The sequence below is a fragment of the Daktulosphaira vitifoliae genome, unplaced genomic scaffold (assembly GCF_025091365.1).
Source record: "Daktulosphaira vitifoliae isolate Bord-2020 unplaced genomic scaffold, ASM2509136v1 Scaffold_3, whole genome shotgun sequence".
NCBI classification, from domain to species: domain Eukaryota; kingdom Metazoa; phylum Arthropoda; class Insecta; order Hemiptera; family Phylloxeridae; genus Daktulosphaira; species Daktulosphaira vitifoliae.
The window spans coordinates 43,728,061-43,746,572 of NW_026099574.1; the positions used below are offsets into that span (position 1 = coordinate 43,728,061).

Sequence of the window (18,512 nt, forward strand, 5' to 3'; positions counted from 1 at the left end):
TACTGTTAGGCATTCTCGTTAAATATTTTATTCGACACGCACATGTTATCACCAATATATTCATTAATGGTAAACTTGAGTTATTACAGCAATAGAGCAAGGTCACTTTAAACAGCCGTTATTACTCTTATATTAAGATAAATCGTAAATAATTCGAAACATCCGCAATAGGCGCAAGACAGCCAACTTCAAGATGACCTAAATGTATATTTTTCATTATACATTACTGGACACTGATTTTTATGAGATGGTCATTGTGTGCTTTTGCATTTATTCAATGTATATACATTAATTCTTTTAGCATGCATGTTTAATTTAAATTAAGGCCCATTTTGTAAATGTATACAAGTTTTTTTGCAACTTTTTGGCTACATTCTTTAGGACAACTTAATTATTCTTAATTAAATATTATATTATCTCTTTTAAAATAATTTAACATTTTTATGGTGCATACATTGCTTACGATGTATTCGGGCTCTTCAAAACCTTTTTATATGTTTCATAACAAACATTCCTTAGAATACTGTTGACGGGCATTTAGGGTCAACCCCTAAATAACGACGAACCAATACAAAATCAAATTTTTTTTTCTTATTTTTCATTCTAATTCACATAAAATCTATATTTTATTTCTTATTAAAATCTTAATATGACAAACTTTTGTTTTCTAAACAATATTCCGGAAAATTCTCAAAAATTGATTTGAACAATTTTTATCATGTCCGTATTTGGTCTATTTTAAACCACTCTTTCAATCAGTTTCTTCGTTGAATTAGTATGAATAACATGCCAAGCACTACTCTATTTGTCTCTACATTTTATTGTTAAAATTATGAAGATAATCAAAAGATTGGGTAATGTAGGTATAATTTATTTTTTGACTAGTTTTTTTATAAATGAAAATAATAAAAAAGATATATATATATAACAACAAAAATAATAAGAACATTTAGTAAACACTTTAAGTGGTAAGTATAGCTCCTGCTTCGAACCAGTAATTGTTGCTCTGAAGATGAACTCTGCAACGAATTATATACATTAGGATAACCCTCAAAAATGTAATGTATTTTTTTACGCTACCCTTAATTTTTGTTAAATGATCATAAAAATAAGCTGTGCAAAATGTGGGACGGATCCGTTAATGTCAAACCGTGTCTCGGACCTCTTAAGTTCAATTGATGAGGCAATCTTAATAAACTTTATATATTTATATGTATATAAAGCTTTAATAATGGAAAGCTGTAAGAACAGTTATAGAAATGAATGTTGAAGGAAGAAAAGGTAAAGGAAGACCAAAAAAGAGATGGAGAGATGTAATTAAATACGATACGAGGACGACTGATGTGATTGTGTCAAGTGGAAGTTTAGGATTAGGTTGACCGACCCCAAGTAGTTGGGATTAAGGCGAAGACACAGAAGAAAAAAGATGAACTAATCTATAATTATAACTTTTTTTGTTTAACTTACAATAATGAATGTAAAACTCACGTAAATGAAATTTTATAAGAAATTCGAAAATAATAATAATAGAGAAAAAATATTAATTTCTCAATGAATAGCTTACAAAATCACTACAAAAAAAAACCTTGTTTTTACTATTTTTAAAATTCTAAAAGTTTAATTTTTTATGCCAAGTGTGATAATTATAATAATTTTTTTAAAAGCATTGTATAATCATATAAGAATAGTATATGAATTTGTCTATCATAGTAACTCACTATTCATGTGATTAGATATCCTCAAGTGATTTTATTTTTTATAGGTGTATATAAAAGTCTATTATTAAGAATACAAATATTTTTTATACTTATTTTTTCTGACGACTTAAGAATTGCATTTCTTTGTATTGCGTATACTTAAAGGAAATGTACTATCGGCTATATCACTCGTATTTGTGCGATTTTTAAAATTCATTTTTGTCAATATTGATAGGCTACTTATAAATATTTCCATTATTTAGTTTACCTACCTTTAACTCACTTAAATAGTACTTTGAAATTGTCGTTTAACTGACTAATTTGGAATAATTATGACACTTTGCTATTAATTTTTTATTATAAATCGATCGATATTTATACTTTTTTTTGCCGTTTACCATCGATAAACAATATCTATTAACTATTGAGTATAATCAATAAATTCATTGGAAGGTGAAGATTTTCTGTAACTAACTAGCATAATTAATAACTAAATTGGTTTGAGAAATCTGTAAGTATCAAAATACACAATAAAATCACAAGACCATTTTAGATTTTTCCTCTTGATATTGTCCTGTCTTCCTAAAATTAATGCTAATTCTTTCTATAAATATTTTATTTAAGTATTTTTGTTATAGATTTTATTTAAATAATTAAATCTCAATAATAATTGAGCTTTAATAATACACCTGATACGTAATTAACATTTGCACAATAAATTTAGAATGTTTGCAAGTAAGTAGTCTTAATTAAGTTACATTATAGTACCCACCAATTATTAATAAACTTCACGAGTTTAATAATACAAGATATGATTTATTTTGATATAATATTGATAAATTATTAAAAAGTTATTCGATTTTATTATCCTATAGTGAAACTAACACCATAACAAATACCACTCGTGTTATAATAATAATAAAAATTATCTTAAGAAAATTTAACTATAATGGTCAATAGCAAATGAGTAATGTAATTGAATGAAGGAATATTTTATTAGTGTCAAAATAAAAATTTTAAAATACATACATTAAATAATAACAAAATAAATTAATGTTGGCCTACATCTTAAAATTTTTACTTATTTTTAATCTAAATTAAAAAACTTTTTTTTTATAAGAAATTATCTATAAAATATTGTATTTTGCTAGCTATACGTTTGGCTTTACTTGCAGAGTAACATTATTGGAAGTAGGGAGTAGTTTAACTCGGTGTGACCAATGGAATCCATTCATCAATGGCCGCTGTTGAACACGACAGACAATTGCGTTTTGTCTATGAATATCTATATAAAAAACTCATAGGTGTGTTTCATAATAAAATTTAAATAGACTCGTAAAATTTTTACCGGTATATACATTTTTTATGACTGAAATAATGGGTGCAGTCTTAAACTATTTAAAAAAATTTAGTATTAAATTGAATTTTGTATTTAACTTCATTAATGATAGTAGGACAAACGTTGTACAATGTTTTATTAATTAAATATTTTTCCACGTTTTATAACATTTGCTGTAATAGTTTTGGGTTATAGTAGTATGTATTATTTATTTGCAATAACATAAATATTATTGTGTACTTACATTTTTTTGATTAAGAATTGTTGTTAAAATAATCTAATAATTCCAAAAAATGAAACATAAATGTATTTAATATACATGCATAAAAAAGAGGTACAATCTTGAACAAGAGCATTTATTTTACGTTGTTTCCTTTTAAATAAATAACGTTTATTAAAATCTTAATTAAACATGATATAGATTGTTTTTATTTAAAAATCATATTTCTTTAAAGTATGTACACGCTTTGCATTGTGGAAATCTAGACATAATAAAATAGTGAATACAGAAGGAGTTTGTAGAGATTTTAACAGGTGGTACTCGTTATTAATATAAAGTCTTGAATTATGTTAACCGATAAAATAATTTTTAAATAAATTGCGCGCGTTAAGTTTATGTCAGTGACACGGTTAGGGCAGTAGAAGGCGGAGGAGAGGCCGCCCGGAGGGCTTAATCCGGTGGGGTTTCAGACGATAGAAATGCAAGAAGAAGATGCGACGACTTAGCCTCAAGATGAAGACGGGTGGGAACGGAACATCCGAAGAAGAAGCGCGCAAAGTAGGAGTCCAAACCGGTCAGGTACAGTGCTGGTTCCATTTCAAGCGTCACACGTGTGTTAGTACAATTATCACCGGCGTTACCGTCGTGGCCACACGTCTACGCCGACCGTTGTGTTTTTGCGTATTCAGATATTAATAATCCGGAATATTGGAAAATAATTTTTTATTTAAGATTATAGCTTTTAATTGTAAACATTTTACAAAACTTTTAGTGCTCGAAACGAAATATCTTTTTCAGTATGCCGTATCGACTGGCTCGGAGGTGATCTATGACCGATGTCGGTGGCTGACTACCACCGCGTGCAGCCTATGCGCTTCGGAGGGACGACACCAAGTACCCAATGACGAGTAATGTGTCGTCATGAACTTGGGGCCCGGTCAGGGTACAACCTATGGGCCCTCGTCTGTTCCGTCTTGGTGGGCCACCAACCCTCATCACCATCCTTCTTCTTCTTCCACCTCGGATGTCGTAAGTACTCAAATTCGGAAGCGTATTTATAAACAGAGGGCTCAAATTCACCTTGAAATTTTATTCGACTACCAAGTTTTCTATTAAAAATAATACTATTAGAGAGGTTTTAAGCAAAAAAAAAAACAGGGAAATCAAAAATAATATTTATTATAAAAATATGAACAAATTTTCTTTAGCTCCCCAAAAAAGAATTTCGATATACGCACCCGTTTAATGAGTCATACAATTAAATAGTTTCATATATTTGAATCTAAGAACTGATAGTACAATACAATTTTTAAAGATCTTAGGCGTAGGAGATAAATTTTGTCTATTTTCTTGATATAGGCTTATAATAATATTATAAGTTGTATACATTTGAATACATAACGTTAATATAAATAAACAAATAAGCATTGATAAACAATTTTTTTAAAATTTATTTAACTTTTAAAATTTGTTGTTCGTAATACATATATTAAAAACGAAAGGGAAGTTTGTAATTGCTCCTCTGAAATTACAATCAATTAAAAAAAAGTTGTTAAATATGACCAATAAAATCATTAAATACACCTTTTACATTTAATGTAAAGATATGACCAATTTTTAAAAGAGTAGAATTCTGCTATAATAAAAGAGGGCATTGACGGTTTTCGGATTCGTGTGATCAATTCTCTAGTACAAAAGGTTTAAAATTCTCTCAATAAATTATTAGACGAATCGACATTAAAAAAAAAAATTAATCATAAATATATAGTAAAAATTGAGATGAATTTATGTATTTATTTTAGACAGTATTAATTGAGATTTCAAGAAGTATGATGTTAACCGATAGACAGCAAGAATCTTCGCTAATTTTTTTACTATTCAATTATATATTACTTTTTTAGTTCGTCTCTCATACTTTATATGGCTGTTAAATCAAAAATTTTATATAACAATATGCATATTTAACTAGATTATAATTCAAAAATAAACAGTTATCTTATTAAGAAAATGACTGATTGGAAGCAATTATTAGACCAGTACAGTTAATTCATTAAAATTTTTATACTATACAGGAGGAGAGGTACATTCAAAAATGTATGAATAAATATTGTTGTACCCGCATCTTATCTCATGTCAATATTTTAAAATAATGAATCAAAATCAGTATGTGTTTAGCGTTGATAATGGTAACATTGTTTCCGAAATACGTATCCGCGACTTTTCATTAATTTTTTTGTGGCTTTGAGTTTAATATTTTTTAGTTTTTTAAATTAATAATATTTTTAATATAGTTTTAATTTTACTTAATAATGAATCAAAAATTGTTATGGGCTATTATTTATTAATTTTCTAAATGGAATATTTTTTTATTTTATAAGCTCTAAATTATTTTTTTAGATAAATATGTTTAAAATTCTCTCTGAAATGATATACTTTTGTTAAAGAGGCGAAAAACACCTATAAAGCAATGAAATCGAACTTACGCTTTGAGGAACGACGCTTCCCAACAGAGATAGGTAGGACAATTGTTAAATATGTACATTACCATTTAAAAATACTAAGCTGTAAACTCAAATTATAAGGGATGAATTAAAATAGTACTTAACTAATGATAAATCAAGAAACATATAAAACTAAAAAATACCAAAAATAATATTCTTAACATGAATTATTTTAAAAAGAAATGAGTGACTGTCATTTTTAGAATCACTTTGTAGATTACAATTTCAAATTTACATCTAATATAACCAGATGAATTATTCGATAACTTATCTTTATCATCATACAGTGATACCATCACAACAACTTATATCACAACAAATTATAGGTGTTCGGCAATTAATGAAATAATTTTGACTCTACTTAAATTGCTTAATTATTTTTCTAAAAAAAAATTATGAATATTAAATGTTGATTTTTTTTTCAAAAATTATTATCTTTTTTATTTAAAAGTTTCATTTCACTATATAACAGAAAAATTCATATAAGCCATTCAATTATTTTGCTCTAAGCTTATAAAATATAATTTTTCCATGTCGTATTTTTTAGATTTAGAGATATTACATCAATTAGCCAATAAACAATTAAAATATTATTCGACGGAATTTAGAAAATGGCTTTTATTTATTTATTCTATAATTATTTACTGATTTTTATTTAAATTTAAGTTTTATCAAAAAGATAAAACAATTATAAACGTTCGTAGGAAAATCAAACGTTTCTTAAAATGTTTGCGATTGATTAATTAACAGCTCTTCGTTTCTCAAATTTAAATATTAGATATATCTATTATATTAATATGTGTTGAGAAATTGTAAAAGCTACTAGATTAAATAATGTTGGAGGTATCATATTTGTTAACATATGTATAAATTATGTTTTTATCTGATCAAGTCAAACCGCAACATGTGTCGAACTATAATCATTCCAGAACGATGATAATTATAATATTAAATAAAAGTTTTATTTCAAAAAAAGTATATTTATTTATTAATAGACGTTTGTCAATGTACTTGCTGAATACAAATTACATATAATTACACTATATGGTCAATAATTTACTTGTTAAAATGTTTAGTAGATTAAGATTAACAATTACTTATGTTTTTATGTAATTTATTTATTTAATTTATGTATTTTTTCCTAATTTTAATTAAATTTTTTAACTATAAAATTTATTTTATTGAATATAAAATATAATTTTAATATAAAATCTATTTTATAAATAAATTTTTATGACCTTATCTAAAAAATAAAAAATACCTTCATTTTAAAAACATAAATAAAAGTGGCAATAGTAAAAATGAATACATTTTTTGACAGTTCTGGTTTATGATACCTAGTAAATGAAATAATATCACTCTGCGTCCGTGTTGATTTCAGTGATGATTAATCTATAACACTTAATGATCTAACACGTGTAAACGTTCTGAGAAATTTATATTTAAATCAAAATTAAGTGTAGCATTTACGAGTTTCTTGTAAAAGTACTTATCTCGACCTTATTTAGGATGATAACAAAGTTATTACTTCAGACAGGGATTAATGCATCTTGTAGTCATTTTTGCAAAAGACTAAATATGCTTTATAAACCCACTTCCTTACAAACGAAACTTGAATTCTTAATTTTACCCAGGACTTTTATAAATTGTAATGTTATAGACATATTAGTAATACTATTCACAAGCTCTTTTAGAATTCTTGTGTTACAGATTGAGCAATACTGTCATTTTCTTGCATCAAAACAAGAAAAGAATTTTTTTTATTAAGCCATAATATATTTCGATGTTAGAAAATGTCAACAATTATGAAAATATTTTAATAAAAATAATAATCTTCAATAAATTCTCCACATAATAACCAAAAAGCAATGACATCGAATCAAAGTAAATAATTCCCATAAATAATTAATGAATTAAAAATAATTTATTACTAGCAAACTTATCAAAACTAATAATTATAAATAATTAATGTGTAATCCTAAAATCTTTTGAAACATAGAAATGAATTTTAATCAGTTTATTTTCATCCGATAGCGGTTTTATTTTTTTTAATGGTTATATACATATTATTTTATATACATTTTTTTTTACTACAGTGGAACTAATTATTATAACAGCATATGAGGTCACAAAGAAATCACGAAATCCTATGAAACTGTTTATATGTCATCGTGTATCACACTATGCGAAAAAATCATAGTGATTTGCTTGAAAAATATATAACTACTCATATAATTGTGTAGTATACCACTGACGATCATATCAGAAATATTACATTAATTTATACTACCAATATATTTATATAAAATTTTATATGAGTTTATCAGATATATGAATGTCTGTATAGTTAGAGACGAAACGAATCTCATGTAATTCTACAATATTCACCTGTCAACGAGATGTTAATGTCTGCGTTTCTATCAAAATCATGGGATTAATAGTTGAAATAAAATAATGACTACAAACGATGCCAAAGTTCAACTGTACATTATGGAATAATAAAAAACATTGGTGTATGTAGTAACAAGATAATAATATTATAATTTAGAGAACGAACGCCACCGCACAACTAGAACACGACTGACAGTGTGCACACAACAATATTAATAATGATTATAATAACATTACAAAGCCCCCGCTGTACATCTGGTATACAAATAGAGTCATAACAAGAGGATAGTTTATTTACATAATACAGTAAAGGATTTACAAATAGTCTTGAAAAGAGCAAAACACGACCATTGCTGGGCCAGTGATATCAAAGACTAGCAGCTTATTATCATAATACAAGTATGTACCTATGCTCAACTAAGTCTTAACTTCATCCCCGGTGTCGTATAAACATAATGATTCAATAATAAAACAGTAAAAAATGTATATATATATATATATATATATGGACATTAAAATGTCGATTGAAGACAGTTACCACTTAAAAAAAAAAGGCAATTCTGTAATCCGCTTTTATGGTCTAAATAACAATAATAAGAAGAGACGTGTATACTATTAAAATATATTTATTATTGTTATTCATCGGTGTTTGTACTAATATACCTGCATAATAGCATATTTTGTTATTGGACAATTTATCGCATTAGCTCACTACTACAACTGCTGCAATTGCTGAATTGATGGCCGCTACAGTATTTTGCATACTCGTGTACACATAATATATTACATTCATGTTGCTGCCGAGTTAGTTTCCCGTGATGTACCAACTACCAACCAGTAAGGCCCCCCGGGTTGTCATCACAAGCGTGACGGTAAACTTATACTCGATAAGTTTCCCTAAACCTTATCGGTTGGATCAAAGCTCCTAAATTACAAAAATCTCTGACGCCTCTGAGAAATAATTACTCTTCTGTCTGAGTATTTGAGAGAAGAACGAAAACAGATTGCAATTAATCAAAAACGTCCTACTGGAATTTTCCATTCGATATTTTACGAATCCAAATGTTAGATGTATAATTTCGATCGAAGATGAAGATAACCATTCAACTTGAATATACAAACGCATCTATCATTCTATGTTTACTAATGATTAGATACTACATTAAGATATAAAAATTATCTTGGCTCTAAGTCAAATCAATGTTACTAAAGTAATTTTTTGGCTGAAGTTTATTTTATATCATTTCATTTCTTTGGAAATTATATTTTTGATATAAAATATTAACATTAATATTCGTAAATTTTTAAAACAAATGTGAATAAATTAAACAGCGACATTGCTAAGTAAGAGGGATCAAGGAGAATTAATACATCAAAGTTGATGGGCGGTGCATTTTTTAATGATTATATCGCAGATGTTTCTATTGTAATTTAAACTGAAAAGATTAATTATATTATTCTCACAGCATCGTTTTAAACGTGACGATATGGTGTGCTTAAGTACTAGATATTATACTCAGTAGAGTAACTTTGTTGATTACGGTAACTCCTCTAATCTACACGGCGCTGAATGATTGAGCACACGACAATTAGCATATATATCTGTAACAGAAATGGCGCGATCCGGTCATCAGACTTATACAATGTTCCTAACAATAATTTATAAGTTGTCTCAGTTTGTCTCGTTATTATACATGACACGTTTCTCAGAAAATGCTAATAAAACAAAGCACGATAATCTCTACAATAAGATGGCTTTTAAGTGTTTTCATGTTATTTGTACTTCGACTTTTTTGCGTTAATAACCGTTTTATTATGAGATGTATAGTTGATTAGTTTTTATAAACATCTAGAATTGGTCAATTTATATTATAAAATTTTACAGAGAAGAATAACTGACGTTTAAAATATAACATTAAATTGAAATGTGTTTGGGTGATTATGTTTAATTTCTTTTTTTATTAGGGCTCAATATAAACGGATATAGTTTTATAAACTTTGGTGTCACTTAGAAAATAGGTCCAAAATCGTATGATTAGTGCATTCGACCATGCACTTACAAGTTAATGACAATAAGTTTAAAATGTTAGTTGCGTAATATTCCGTCAAAGATATTTTTGCATGGAAAATATTCTTGAATTGTAAGTATTAGCGATGAGTAGTACTAGTGGACATATTATGTATGTATATAATAAAATGAGTACGAGTTTATGTTTGGTAACATTTTATGTGTTTTTCTGTTGGATAACGCGAAAGTCACTGGGAATTATTGCGGAGGAGTGTCCTGATCGTGCTCGGTCGATTTATATACATTTTATACATATTATTACAGTTGCAGTGAAGCATCATACATCGTTCATTATAGTTCTCTGCAGCAGATTCACTTTATCAGTGCAGCCATCAAAATGTCACGGCACCTAGGGTGTAATTTGAACTGACCAGAAAATAAATACGGTAGTTGCTATTATCGATTGCTGCAAGTTTACTACCTTACAAATGACTTTACCCATTATAGGAATCCAAGCCCGAACATAAATTGTAGCAGATGTAAGCAGTATAGAGCTTTATTTAATTTCACGCGTCACGGTGCCGTATATTCCGCAACAGAACTGCAATGCATAACTATATGAATAAATGTTCAATAAAATATAAATTTCAATTGATTTAAAATCGAAAGCGTCTCTAGTACATAGTAATAAAATCTTATGGTACATTGTAAAATGACGGAAATAGTCACTCGAATTAATTCTAAAATTATTGGCAGAATCATGATTGCCTTTAGAGGGGGATAAAATAAAAAGTTACTCTAAAGAAAATTGATGTATTGGTAAAAATGCTTAAACATGACCAAACAAATTTGATTAATTTTTGTTTTAATTGTTTTGTTGCAGATGAGTCAGCTGTGTCGCGTGTGCGGAGAGCCTGCTGCCGGCTTTCATTTTGGAGCATTCACTTGCGAAGGGTGCAAGGTATAAACAAATATTGAATTAATTCATAAGAATGTGTTAAAAAACATTTGTTTCGATATATTACTTGGATATATAATAGTTATACAATTATTTTATTACAATAACTAAATGCCAATATTGAGATTTAATAGGCGTTCCATTTTGAGACCTATAATTACAAACCTGTGTTGTAAGTACTAATTGACACTTCTTACAAACTATAATTAGTCGTGTATTAGTATATCATTAATGTGAGTAGTTATTTATGATATTAATTCACATGTCATAAATTATAGTTTTCGTTAATGACAAACTATAATTACAAGTGTATTCTGTGAACCTTATGATTTTTCTTGACTCATTACATGCTTGCAACTCGTTAGTATTAATTGTAATAAAGTAATTACAACGTAATCATATTTTATTTAGGTTAACAGTTTAGAGGAAAAATTTAACGGCTTACGTCAAACGATAAATCATCTGCTGCATGTTTTCGCGTCTTTTTAAAACGAGCAACTTTCTAGAACAATCGAACACGGTGCGATAGTTAAACTGATAAAGAAAAAAGTGTGTTTTATGCTTATTTGCCGTTACCCAACGAGAGACTTAAACGCCGGTCAATATTATTTTTCACCGACACCGTCACAGGCTGTTATTATGACAGCAATAACTTATTAGACAATCGACGTTGACGATTAGACACGCTGATGTTTGTGCGTATGTGTATCTGGCCTGCTATAAAAACTTATAATGAGTGACGCGCACGTACGGTTTTTAATTATTTGTCGGCAGGAAAGTATAAAATTAAAAGCGTATATTTACGGTCGTCCAAAGTATAAACGCCATTATTTTATTGGAAATCATTGCACAATATCGTGTTGTACAATAACAATTAATAATTACCCACGCTGACACCGCCCCGAAAGATGAGCTACAACGCGTTTTATTATAACAAATATGACGACGACGGTAATAATAAAATCGTGTAACACAACAAGTTTTGTTCATCAATAGTTAATTTATGTTCGTACGTCATTTAATATTGTTGTTTGTGTGCTCATTCCTAAAGTGCATTACAATCGTAACGCTCAGTGAATGCTCGACTCGAATGATTGTTACACAATCATTTTAATAATCATTTTTTAATATAATTTATTTGTTCCTTCAAGAGTTTAAATTAAAAAATGGCGAATCGATAAGTTAAAATAGATAAATTATCATGAGTTATTTTAACAGGGTTTTCTTTTTTTCCTCCCTTTTATCACAAATACTTGGGGTCCCTTTATCTTAAACTTTCACGTGACACGATCACTTACGTCATCTACGCACACATTTTCCCTTCTAATAGGATTATATTAAAAAGATCCTTCAATCACCTTATACCAACACCGCATAGTATTTTCAATTCTTCTACTAGNTTCACGTGACACGATCACTTACGTCATCTACGCACACATTTTCCCTTCTAATAGGATTATATTAAAAAGATCCTTCAATCACCTTATACCAACACCGCATAGTATTTTCAATTCTTCTACTAGCACTTCCCCTGGTCCTACTGATTTATTTATTTTTATTCATTCCAATTCATCAAATCCTACTTACATCGCATAGGAACTTACTACATACAACACTTTTTCCTCTAAAATTAATTTTACGACTATAATTCTGTCACTTTTCCTAACNCTTTTTCCTCTAAAATTAATTTTACGACTATAATTCTGTCACTTTTCCTAACTACTTATATTACTTTACTCCTTTACTCTTACCTGAGTATATTATTTTATAACTCTTACCTATTTACCTCACTTTCTCTTCCTTCCACTTAATCCCTGCACACAATAAATCTTAATTTTTATCTTCTTCAATACTTCTACTTCTACCATTTATATTCTAACATTTCACGTACCTATTCTTACATTGTATCTATCTTTCTCCCTTATACAAGAGTCCAGCCTAGATTTGAGTGATGATGTCTTACACCGTTTACACTACAAGCGTTGGGTAGGCTATAAATAGACAGGCTGATATCAAACATTTTATTCTTTAAGCATTTTCCGTCTCTAACTACTTTATTTTCTCTCGCCTATTGTTCCCATGTACATCCGATTTTGGACAATCTGCCTAAGTTCTCTTCAGGACTTCTTATACTTTTTGACAAAATTTTACAGTTGCTGTTGAATTAACGCAACCTCAATAGTCGTCTCTTACTACTGGCTGAGGGGATATGGAAGTATCCTTATTCCCTATCCACAGTAATTTAAATTTTAACAGGGTGTTGTTTAAAATACAACATAGCGCCCCCTAAATTATTTATTATAAAGATAGATGTATTACTTTAAAGTTAATATATATTAATAAATAATGAAATTTGAAATCATTATGAGTCATTCTTATAACACCAATAAAGAATTATACGGTATCTCGGTCTCTTTTACTCTAGATGGACTGATGATGAGGTGAATCAGATTTTTAAGTATATAATAGCTTATGTTTTTTAACAAGTTTAGGCATATGGTTAGTTTTGTGTTCGTATCATAATAATCGAATAATTATTCATTGTGTGAATTAAAAGTGGATCGACTAAATTGAGTTAAACGATAATATATAGATCGCTACTTTTAATGGATTATTTTATACCTTAAAATAATAACTCTCTATAAAGTTATTGATTTGAAATGTGTGCTTGGCTGTTTTACAAGTATTTTAGTAATCGAACATAAATACATTAAATAAACAAGTTGTCATGTAAAAACGTTAAATATTTATCACAAAATATTTATTTATTGATGATTTAATATCGTCTGAACGCAAACATAATTATCATATATTAATTAATATTTTACCTGTATGATAAACGGCTTAAGTATAACACGTTAGGGCAACTTAATAAATTATTTTGAATATACTATAATCAAGTTAAGGTATAATTTCAGAGTCTTCATTACGACTTAAGCTCGTCATAAGGCTCAAACAATATAATACCCCCCATTTCAATCCATTGAATGTATTTTGTTAAAAAAAAAATTACTACAATATTCCCTTTATAAACTAGTGTATACAAATCAAATAGAGTATAATGGGATAAAAATATTAGTAGAATATTTAATTGATCAACTCATACTAACTGAATTGTGTTTATTGAGCGACAATATTAACGATAGTTAATAATAATTTTCCTAAATTAACCTGTTCATCTTAACCCTTAAGCAGGCGCGTACCTATTTTTAACGTTCATAGTCGCGTGGGGGTCTATTATACCACATTTCTAAAAACGTATAAAATATGTATAAAAAAGTTCATTTTTTTAAATTCAAAGACATTATTTGTTACCATATGATATATAAATATGGATAAAAATTAAAAAATTAAAATTAAAAAATAAATAAATTACAAAATTATGTGCATTACTAAAAATTATATTACGAAAAAAAAAAACTTGATTTTCAAAATTTCATTAAACAATTTTGGTTTATAAAAAAATGATTTTAACTGCAAAATCTTATTTTTAAGACGGTAAATAAAAGCTTTTACTATTTTAAAATGTATTTTTACTAATTTTTCTTGTATTTCTTTGAGCTCAAACACGGCTTATATTTATTAGTTTTATGTGTATTTACATTTACATAATCATTTTTCTGAATTTAATTTTTTTATTATTAATATTACTATACAATTTAATTATTATAATACGAGTAGGGTCAGGAGGGGTAATTGAGAATAGTGATAATTGTAAATGAGGCACCGATAATCAATGTGTCCACATTGCGACGGGATGTATTTATTACATGTTCGTATTTGTTCCGTATCATCGAGTAGTGGAAATTCTCAATAGATTATTTATTTTTAAAAGTTAATTGCACAGTCGGTGGCAGATCCACATAATCCCAATTCCACAATATTATATCGATTATAACATTGCATTTACGATAAAACGATATTTTGAAAAAAATACAAGTCCAAAAAAAAATTATAATGTTACAAGTCGCGTGGGGGTCAATATGACCCATTTCAACTTTGATGGATATTTTAAGTCATACATTTTTTTTTTCGAAGGTATTTAATTATGAAAATCTATTCAATATTACTATAAAACCATCTTCTAAATTTATATCTATGAACACATTTTATGCAATATAATACATCCGTTTTTATTTATGTGGAGGTATGCTAGACCCCCACGCGACTGTTTAAGGGTTAAAAAGTCAAAATTCATTGGATTGCCAAAGATTATTTTTCATATAGTTTCCTTTTTCTTTGTTCGTGTTCGTCGTGTTAAATAACTTTACAAAGATCTTCACACAAAATGGACAAGTAATCATTGATTGTTAAAGTAGGAAAAGATTTTAGATAAATTTAAATATGTAAGTAATAAAAATGTTCGAAAAATGCTATGAGATAATTTTTATACTTGATTTCTAATATCCCAAACTAAGTTACTAACTTAAAACTTAAAACTAGTTAGTCATAATGTTATAATTAAAAAAAAAAAAAACGAACGTACTGGAGCGTTTTTTATGATAGTGATCTAATCACTATCAGATATCATCTATACTTTTCTTCGCTGTAACACGTTCCAACTGTGCTAGGTTCTTTTTATGATAGTTGAAGTATTCGTATAAATGTATAACATACTGTTATCAAATGTAAGATATTTATATTTTTATTATTAACATTGTTTTTCAGTCGTTCTTTGGCCGAACCTATAACAATTTGGGTTCAATTTCTGAATGCAAGAACAATGGGGAATGTGTTATTAATAAAAAAAATCGGACATCCTGCAAAGCGTGCCGACTCCGGAAATGTCTGGTGGTTGGTATGTCCAAAAGTGGGTCTAGATATGGACGTCGTTCTAACTGGTTCAAAATTCATTGTTTATTGCAAGAACAACAGCAACATCATCATCAACAACATCAACAGTCTCCACCGATTGTTCACCTTCCGACAATTGACAATGGCGGTCGATCATCGGTAGAGCTAAGGAGAACACCACCTCTTCCATTGCCTTGGGACACGAAGCACCACTTAGATATGGATAATAATAATTCTTTACCTGGTGACTTGAATAAAGGAGGTGGTCGCTTGTCTGCAGTTGCAGCCGCAGCTGCCGCCATGCATGCCGTACGGCCTGAGTTCCTACATTGGCATTCTCCGTTTTTTCCGGCATTTCCTTTCCCTCCTCCATCACCCTTTTTTATGGCTGCTGCAGCAGCCTTTCAGCCACAACAACTGTTAAATAGGCCTCAATCGGTAAGTTCTAACTCTTCGTCAGTTGAAGAACTAGTAGGATCGCAATCACCAAAAGACGTTACAAAAGATTTGCCACCCGTCCAAGAGTTACCTATGGACTTATCAATATCCGGTACTGGTGGTAGCGGATATCATGATTCTACGAGGTCAACATCATCGTCACCCAAAAGCCATGGTGGTTTAAGTAGAGCCTCAAGCGGCCAACGGACTCCAGTAGATGATTTTTGTCCAAACTCTGACGACGACCTTACGCCAAATGATGTTTTTAAAGCTGCTCCTCTAGATTTAACTTATAACAGATCTTGAGTGTAAGTTTTAAAATTTTTATTACAAAAATAAAAAATCATTCATATATTTTTGTTTATGTTTATATGTATAATTATTACTGAATTAAAGAATGTAAATTTGTATTATACTATTACAATATAAAATATAAAATGCTAATTTAATGAAATATGTTTGTATATTTTCAAGGTTTGATTACAATGTTGAGTTATTTTTAATACACCAAATAATTCTCAGCTATAGCTGATAATTCTGTAGTTACAATTTGTACTACAGAGTTAATAATTAATAAATGTATTGATGATCCAAACAAGTAAAGAATAACAAAACTAAAATAAAGAAAATAAGCTAGAATTCTGAATTAAAAATTATTTACGTCTAAATTTAAATGACTAAAGTGTAATATGATTACAGGATGTAATTAATTTTTATTTTACAAAGCGCCATTATATAATATATTTTCCATGTGCTCTAAAGAGTTGAGAAGTTGATAAATATGATAGAAAATTAGTTTTTTGTCCGTTCAGGTTCAGTAAGTGTAATAGTTATTATCGACAAACGAGGAGTTGCGTTATATTCATGCACATAATAAATATTGTTGCTATTATTAAAAGAAAAAATCGGGCACGTGTGTGTATATTTGCATAATGTAATAACGTGTAAGGGACCTCCTGGGCGTGCGCCTCTATAGATATTATAATCATCAACCAGTATTGTCTTGTTCACATCTACACAGTACCACGCAAGATAAAAAGTAAAACGTCAGTATTAACGTTTAATGTTTTTAATGTTATTATATTATAAATTATTATTAATAATATGTACACTAGAGCGTGACGGTGGCGGCGGCGGCAGCTCAGTAGTGCTAATACACTAAGTATAATGTGGAAACGGAGGTGCGTTATTTATGTACTATACATAAATAATACAATCTCTATGGTGGTAAACGCATTGGCTATCAGTCGGTCGCTGTATTATAAATATAATTTGTATTTGTTGTATACATTACACTTCAGTATTTTATTTTTTCACATTACGTTTCACGTGCGCTTAGAGATACGGTAAAAAATTCCATTAATAAATTATGGGGCGATTATACTGTGCTACTCTAAACTGCGCGCTTTTAAACCTGTTAAGAAAAGAGGATTCAACAATATTTAAATGTTGAGTAGCATTGGAAATCATAGTATTATACGAAGAGGATCATTACAAGTCTTCACAATTTAGCTTTGAGAGGACATCACACGATTATAATTTTAGGCATAAACCTATCTAACGTCTAAAGTTAATACTACTATGAGAAGTTGTTGTATGAAGAATTTTGTTGATTTATTGAAGAAACAATAACTCAAAGTATTTGTCATAGACTGTTTATTCTTCAATTTAGCTGATAAACATAAGAAAAAAACTTAATAACTCCATTGATTGTCGTTTAAATTCATATTTCATTTAATTTTAGTTAAAAATAACATGTACAAGTACATAAACACGAGTAATTGCATCCTGTATAAATTGAAAATATCAAAGTCGTTTCCATCTCTTGTAATCTCTCTCAAGATTTTAATGACATGTGACATTAGCTAAATATTTGTAATCGAGTATTATATTTTAATAGTTACAAAATTATAAACTTGTTTTAAGTTGTAACTGAATAGGTTTAAAAACAAGTTTTAGTGCAAATTTCAATGTGTTTATAATGTTACTAACAAATATTTTCATAATAATACTTAAAAAAATATTAATACTAAATATTATACACATAAAACAATTTAAATGTTTAGTTGTGGTTATAAAATACGTTTAAAAATAATATGTAATTGACTGAAAATGTGTTACATTAATATAAAATTAGTTGAACATCTGTAAAGAGTGTACAAGTAG

At 28.4% G+C, this 18,512-nt stretch overlaps 1 protein-coding gene across 2 annotated transcripts; it reads left to right on the forward strand.

Annotated features, from left to right (window-relative positions):
- The first annotated feature begins 3,748 nt into the window (after positions 1–3,748).
- Positions 3,749–16,800, forward strand: LOC126901032 (zygotic gap protein knirps-like). 2 transcript variants are annotated; one of them, XM_050677157.1, is made up of 3 exons: positions 3,749–4,285; positions 11,040–11,117; positions 15,783–16,800. In XM_050677157.1, the coding sequence occupies exons 1-3, from the start codon at positions 4,178–4,180 to the stop codon at positions 16,650–16,652; spliced, it is 1,056 nt and encodes a 351-aa protein (XP_050533114.1). In that variant the 5' UTR covers positions 3,749–4,177; the 3' UTR covers positions 16,653–16,800. The 2 variants fall into 2 exon arrangements, with proteins under 2 accessions (XP_050533114.1, XP_050533115.1); XM_050677158.1 differs by lacking the exon at positions 3,749–4,285 and adding an exon at positions 5,683–5,772.
- Positions 16,801–18,512: the final 1,712 nt, after the last annotated feature.

Coding starts and splice junctions, on each gene's coding strand:
- LOC126901032 (XM_050677157.1), top strand. CDS start 4,178: ATGAACTTGGGGCCCGGTCAGGGTACAACCTATGGGCCCTCGTCTGTT. Junction 4,286..11,039: donor CTTCTTCCACCTCGGATGTC/GTAAGTACTCAA, acceptor GTTTTGTTGCAG/ATGAGTCAGCTGTGTCGCGT. Junction 11,118..15,782: donor TCACTTGCGAAGGGTGCAAG/GTATAAACAAAT, acceptor ATTGTTTTTCAG/TCGTTCTTTGGCCGAACCTA.